We start from the raw sequence: 5,780 nt of genomic DNA on the forward strand, positions 1-5,780 counted from the left end.
ACCTCGAGGTCCGGTGACAAAGATAAGAGTGGATGGGGGAGGCAGGAGAGGGAGGCCGAGGAGGAAGAAAAGCGAAGAGGAGGAGGAGGGCAAGGGATTAGAGCGAGAGGTGGGGAGGAGGAGAATGAGGAGGAGAGGAGGGGGAGATGAGGGGGAGGGAATGGCAGGGGGAAGGAAATGAATGAATGGATGCCTGACTCACCGTCTGTCTGGTCTTTAGGTTGCCTGCACAAAGTTGGAGAGAAACTATGGAGTGAAGGTGAATAGAAAATTCCTATTCCTATTCCTCTCCTCCCCTCCTCTTCGTCTTCTCTTCTTTTGTTTTTTGCTCTGCTCTCGTCTCCCCTCCCCTCTGTTGCTCTCCTCTCCTCTTGTCTCGTCTCGTCTCCTCTCTTCTCCTCTCTCCTCCCTCCTTTCTCCTCTCCTCTCCTCGCCTTCTCGGTACTCTTCTCTCAGAAAGTCTCTATAGGCCGTGGCGGGGAAGATTCAGATCACCTATAGGGAGTCAATCAAGAGCAAAGTACAGAAGAGGTAAACGGTTATCCCCTTCCTTCTCTCCTCCCTCAGACATGCTCTCCACTCCAAATCCTTGCCCGTACCTGTCCTCCTCCTCCTCTCTCTCTCTCTCTCTCTCTCTCTCTCTCTCTCTGTGCCCAATTCCCTCCTATTCCCCTCCCCCTCATCTCTTCCTCCTCCCAGGTACTCCTACGACGCTGTCTTCAAGGGCAAGAGGACGCAGGCTGAATTCCTCATCACCGTTGAGCCCAACGACGTCAGCGCCCGAGCAAGAGGATGCGACGATTCTGACGGGCCCAACAGGAGGAGAGTAACGTCATCGATGCCTCCAAGGCAGCGGTTGGCTCTCCAGGTCAGGAGGTGGGGGGGGGGGGGGACGCGCAAGGACTGAGAGGAGGAGCAGAGTTCAGCGAGGCGGATGCGGAGGAGGCGGTCGAGAATGTGAGTCGGCAAGCGAGCAATGCTGCTGCTCGCCTGACTGTGCGAGGGCGTAGGGAATCTCAGCTGCCCTTACTGCTGGCCCGCTCCTGGGCATGCCGATCTTGAGGACGCGAGTGACGGTTGACGAGGTGAGTTGAGGAGGAGGAGGAGGAGGGCAGAAGGAAAGGAGGAGAAGAGCGGGAAGATTGTAACTTGCACTCAGGTGAAGACATCGGCAGACACAACCTTATCGGCACTGAGGTACTCAAGGAGAAGGAGGAGAGAATTGGAGATGTTGATTAGAGAGGGATGAGGAGAGGTCAAGATAGTGGAGAAGGAGAGGACAAAACGAAACATCCAGATCAAGAGTATCACGAGGAGCAGGAGATGAAGGAGCAGGAGATGAAGGAACAGGGGAAGGAGCAGGAGAAGGAGGAGAGAAGGATGTTTGATCTGCCTGACGATGAAAAGTCTGGGGGCGAGCATGGCGGTCAAGACCTGCATCATGGAAGCGAATCCCACGAAACTCCAGCCTATCATGCATGTGGAGGTTACAGCCCTCGGTATCTCCCGCCGCCTCCTCCTCGCCTCTCCTCGTCCTTTTTTTCCTCCTCGTCCTCGACACTGTAGTCACCATCCTTCCTCATTCCTCAGTTTCCTCCTCCTTCCCTGCTCGTCATCCCTTGTCGTTCCAGTCTTCCTTGCAATGTCTCCTGTTCCATTCTTCCTCCCACTCCCTCCCACCTCCTCTCCCCCTCTCCCCCTCTCCCCCTCCCATCCTCCCTCTCCTCTCCCTCTCGTTGTGACTGACTAGCTTGCGCAGAGTCGCACGTCGGGACGGTGATGAGCGACTTGACCTCCAACAGGAACGCAGACATCGAGCGACTGGACACCCTTCCTGATGGCCGACAGATCATCAAGGCCATGGTGCGATCCTCCTGCTCCTGCTCCTGCTCCTGCTCCTGCTCCTGCTCCTGCTCCTGCTCCTGCTCCTGCTCCTGCTCCTGCTCCTGCTCCTGCTCCTGCTCCTGCTCCTGCTCCTGCTCCTGCTCCTGCTCCTGCTCCTGCTATTACTCTTCTTGCTGTACTCCTCCTCTCCTGCTCCTCCCTCTCTTTCACCTCCTCCCTGTCATCGTTCCTGTTCGCTTCCTCCACACCTTGTGTATCGCGACTCGTTGGAGGTGTCTGACTTCTACTGTAGGTGCCGCTCGAGGACATGGTTGGGTATGCAAGCGAGCTCCGATCCTCCACAGGTGTGCCAAGAAGGAAAGAGGGAGAGGAAGGAGAAGAGGAGAGGGTTGACACGACTTGGGGGAGCGAGGGAGCGAGGGAGGGAAGGAGCGAGCGAGCGAGCGAGCGATTCCTGACCTCGTGAGCAGGAGGAAAGGCTTCTTTCTCCCTCGTGTTTTCTCATTTCCAGTGAGAGGAGGGGCAGGACATTTCTCAGCTTCTCTTGCAATTAAACGTGACCGTCTAGTGAATCAGTGCCTCTCCGCCCTCCTCCCTCTTCCCTCCGACCGTCCCTTCGGGGGTCTGTTGACTCATGAAGTGAAGAGCCTGCACACCCGCGCCGGCGTGGTTGTCCCGGAGCCTGCCAGAGACCGTCCGAGCGGCGGCTCACTGGCCCGCCCCGCCGGGGTTTAAGGGGCCCGGGGCATCAATCGCCGCTGAGTCTGGCAACGGCCCCGCGGTGATCGGGCCTGTCCAGTTTCCCGGGTGCGGCTCGTGGCGGGCCCGAACAGAGGCTTCTGAAGTTCGGGCCAGCCGCAGTCACTGAGTCCGAGCCCCGGGCCCGGCTTGTGACCGGACAGGGGCCGACTGACAGTAGTGGTTCAATGAACTGGCGTGGCCGGTCCGGCAAACCTTCTTTAAAGTGCAGATCCTGTTGAGTGACTCCCGCGGTCAATCCGGTCAGGACAGTGAGACAACATGCCGCCGCTACAGAGCAAGTATGGGGAGGGAGGAGGAGGCGCGGGGAGGAAGAGAGGAGGGGATGGATCCGAAGAGAGCAAGAAGAGGGCCCGAAAGGTGAGGAGGCGAGCCTGGGTTGAGGGAATGTTGCGATCTAGAAACTTGATCGAGAGGAATCTTGATTGGAGGTGAGAAGGGGAAGATGAAGGTTCAAGGACAGAGGTGGAAGGGTAGGGAAGGATTGAGCAAGGAGCAGACAAATCTCTCAGTGATGACACTGAGAGTGTCATGAATGGAGCCGGGAGATTTTGAGAATCTGAGCCTTCTTGGTGAATCAGAGTGTTTAGCCCCGGGGAACAGGAGGGTCGCAACGACAAGGAGAGGAGGAAACCTGCCGATGGCAGCGATGGGAATCCAAAGACTGTTCCCCTCTCCAGCAGGTTCTAGAATACCATGTCTTCCTGCCTTGTGTGCTGAAGACTGAATCCCTCGCCTCGTTCAGGCTTGCAGACGCGTCAAGTTTTCTGATCATCGGGGAGGAAACGAATCAGATGAACGAGACCTTCTCGGAGGCGCTTCATGGCAGGCAGTCGAAGAAGGAGCCCAACATCCAGAAGGAGGTGGAGAAGCTGGCGCAAAGCGTAGGGTTCAGAGCAAGGCAGCCCCTCCAGCTCCCTCCGAGGCAACTGCCCCAAGTCCATGTTCCCAGCAGCGTAGCAGACGTCAGGAACCCTTACCTGACAAACTACAAGTCGAGCAGGGGAGAGAGGAGCCGGACGGCTCTCGAGCAACTCCATCATGCTCTTCCCACAGCGCCAGTCAATGTCGGGGCGCTCCTCGAAAAGGAGGCTTACACCCTCGCACAAGAGCTGGCGGTGGCGTCCCGAGGGTCCCCGCCCGCCATGGCCGAGGGATCATGGGCGCACGCGCTGGAGTCAACGCTGGAGGAGGAGCTCTTCCTGCAGACGCAGAAAGGTCACGTGCAGGCGGCGGAGAGGGGAGGGGGTGGAGAGCAGCAGCAGGAAAGAGTCAACATGAGCTCTTGGACGAGGACCCTCCCGATCGCTGCGACTTTTGACGAGGACATGTACCTCAAGTTTCGAGGTCAGCGGAGCAACAGCGCGGTAGCTTGCCCTCCTGCTCCGCCTCTCTGTTGAGGAATGGTTGCTCCACAGGCTGATCGAACTCTGACGTTCTCCGATCTGAAACCGCACTATGCGAGGAAGTCAGGCACAGAAATGGTGAGATCTTCCTCCTGTGCGCTTGGTGCTGACGTCATCATAAGGTGCAGATCCTGTCGATCAGGCACAACCGGGACACATCAACATCGTCTCCATCACCATCGCAGAACCGGAAGGCTGATCGTGTTGACGACAACCTCCCTTCTATGAAGTTGTTCATTACGGAGCCCTCCGAGCTTCGATCGAGGTTGTTCTGCATGCCTTGACAGGAGCACTTGCTTGACTATAACTCAGCGCACCACAAAGCGACCAGGAAAACCCACCGGGGCAGAACGGGGGGGGAGGAGCGTATTTGAAGAATTGCTTTGGGCCTTCCCGCGACGGCCAAGACAAGGATGTCAAGATCCGCCTGGGCACACATGGCGACACGGAAAGAGAGGGAACGGGGACAACAGACAAGATGTCGCTGAATACTCTTGTAGGCGAAGATGATGAAGCGGTGGGAGGGGAAAGTAGAGCGAGGCATGGAGAGGAAGAGGAGAGGAGAGAAACATTGGTACAGGAAGAGCGAAGCAGTGATGTGCTGGGCTCGAACATTGAATCGAGCGGCGGGGGAGAGGAGGAAGGTGCGAAGGGAGAGGCCGTGAGAGTTGTCGAGAATGGAAGAGAGTCGGAGAAATCCGAACCGAAGTTCATCGCCATCGTCAACCAGCCCGACCTCTCGTTCTTCCAGGACACGTCGGAGAAAGGCAATCTAGACCCCTCGTCGTGACCTGCTCATCCCACCTGCTAATCTTTTCTTGCAGATTCTGAGGGGGGCGAGGGAGTGCAGGAGGCGGAACAAGACCTTTCGTCTCAGGACCCAGAAGCCACTGACTTCCCAGACTTCTCCTTCTGATGGGAGCTGAGGCTCGTGGGTGTATAAACTAAGTGATTAACCGCCTCTCTCCAGCCTCTCCCACTTCACGAGCGATGGAAATGCACGCAGACCCACTTCCCTTGCTTCATCTCAAACACTCTGCCGCCGCAGCCGTCAAGGCCTTGCAAGGCAGGGAGGAAGCGCAGGTACCTGGATTCGTGGGACTTCACCGTCACTGGGCTCCCGTCCTCCAGCTTCTGGATCAGCCTGACACGGGCTGTGTCACAGACGCCCCATCCTCTGAGCCACACCTGTTGTAGCAAGCCACAGCTGAGTTTCCTTCCCCGAGGATGCGCACGTTGAGGTCAGCTAGAGTGACGTTGTTCTTGATGCCTGAGGACGGACCTGATGGGCACAAGTGAGGAGAGAGAAGGGAAGGATGAGGAGGTGGAGGAGGAGGTGAGAAACGGGAGGTTCGATCAAGGTCACCAGTACAGGAGGAGAGGAGGAGTGAAGCGGAGGATGGGAAGCAGGGAGGAGAGGAGAGCAAAAAGTTGGACAGGTAAAGAGAACAGGAGGGAAGTAGGAGAGGAGGAGAGGAGGAGAGGGACTGCGATGACCTGACGGCAAGTCGAAGTAGTACTTGTGGAACGCAAGTCCCTTGGCTACGTTGCCAACGCTCTCAGGCTCGAAGCAAGTGATGTCCTTGTCGCAGAGCTTCTCATACTTCTCCCTGCACAGGGGTGAGGAGAGGAGGAGGAGGAGGAGGAGCAGAGGAGGAGGAGCAGAGGAGGAGGAGCAGAGAAGGAGCAGAGGAGGAGCAGAGGAGGAGCAGAGGAGGAGGAGGAGGAGGAGGAGGAGGAGGAGGAGGAGGAGGAGGAGGAGGAGGAGGA

General features: G+C 57.5%; 3 protein-coding genes across 3 annotated transcripts in view; 2 read left to right on the forward strand and 1 right to left on the reverse strand.

Annotated features, from left to right (window-relative positions):
- The window catches only part of GUITHDRAFT_99482 (hypothetical protein), a gene marked incomplete at both ends in the record, with an annotated part of 5,372 nt that extends 3,013 nt beyond the window's left edge, over window positions 1-2,359 (forward strand). The window contains 11 exons of the mRNA XM_005841755.1: window positions 221-259; window positions 470-531; window positions 700-772; window positions 820-868; window positions 920-957; window positions 1,011-1,085; window positions 1,160-1,197; window positions 1,408-1,499; window positions 1,760-1,863; window positions 2,138-2,189; window positions 2,316-2,359. Coding sequence (XP_005841812.1) covers window positions 221-259; window positions 470-531; window positions 700-772; window positions 820-868; window positions 920-957; window positions 1,011-1,085; window positions 1,160-1,197; window positions 1,408-1,499; window positions 1,760-1,863; window positions 2,138-2,189; window positions 2,316-2,359 — 666 coding nt within the window. The remainder of the gene's footprint in view (window positions 1-220; window positions 260-469; window positions 532-699; window positions 773-819; window positions 869-919; window positions 958-1,010; window positions 1,086-1,159; window positions 1,198-1,407; window positions 1,500-1,759; window positions 1,864-2,137; window positions 2,190-2,315) is intronic.
- A 1,039-nt stretch (window positions 2,360-3,398) lies between these two features.
- GUITHDRAFT_99483 (hypothetical protein) lies at window positions 3,399-4,800 on the forward strand (the record flags this gene model as incomplete). The annotated part of the gene is made up of 4 exons (XM_005841756.1): window positions 3,399-3,971; window positions 4,023-4,088; window positions 4,133-4,275; window positions 4,323-4,800. 4 exons carry the CDS (start codon window positions 3,399-3,401, stop codon window positions 4,798-4,800), a joined length of 1,260 nt encoding a protein of 419 aa, XP_005841813.1.
- A 191-nt stretch (window positions 4,801-4,991) lies between these two features.
- Window positions 4,992-5,780, reverse strand: part of GUITHDRAFT_131831 (hypothetical protein) — a gene marked incomplete at both ends in the record, with an annotated part of 1,012 nt that continues 223 nt past the window's right edge. The window contains 4 exons of the mRNA XM_005841757.1: window positions 4,992-5,046; window positions 5,098-5,154; window positions 5,199-5,292; window positions 5,508-5,620. Coding sequence (XP_005841814.1) covers window positions 4,992-5,046; window positions 5,098-5,154; window positions 5,199-5,292; window positions 5,508-5,620 — 319 coding nt within the window. The remainder of the gene's footprint in view (window positions 5,047-5,097; window positions 5,155-5,198; window positions 5,293-5,507; window positions 5,621-5,780) is intronic.

This window comes from Guillardia theta, assembly GCF_000315625.1.
Source record: "Guillardia theta CCMP2712 unplaced genomic scaffold GUITHscaffold_2, whole genome shotgun sequence".
NCBI lineage: Eukaryota > Cryptophyceae > Pyrenomonadales > Geminigeraceae > Guillardia > Guillardia theta.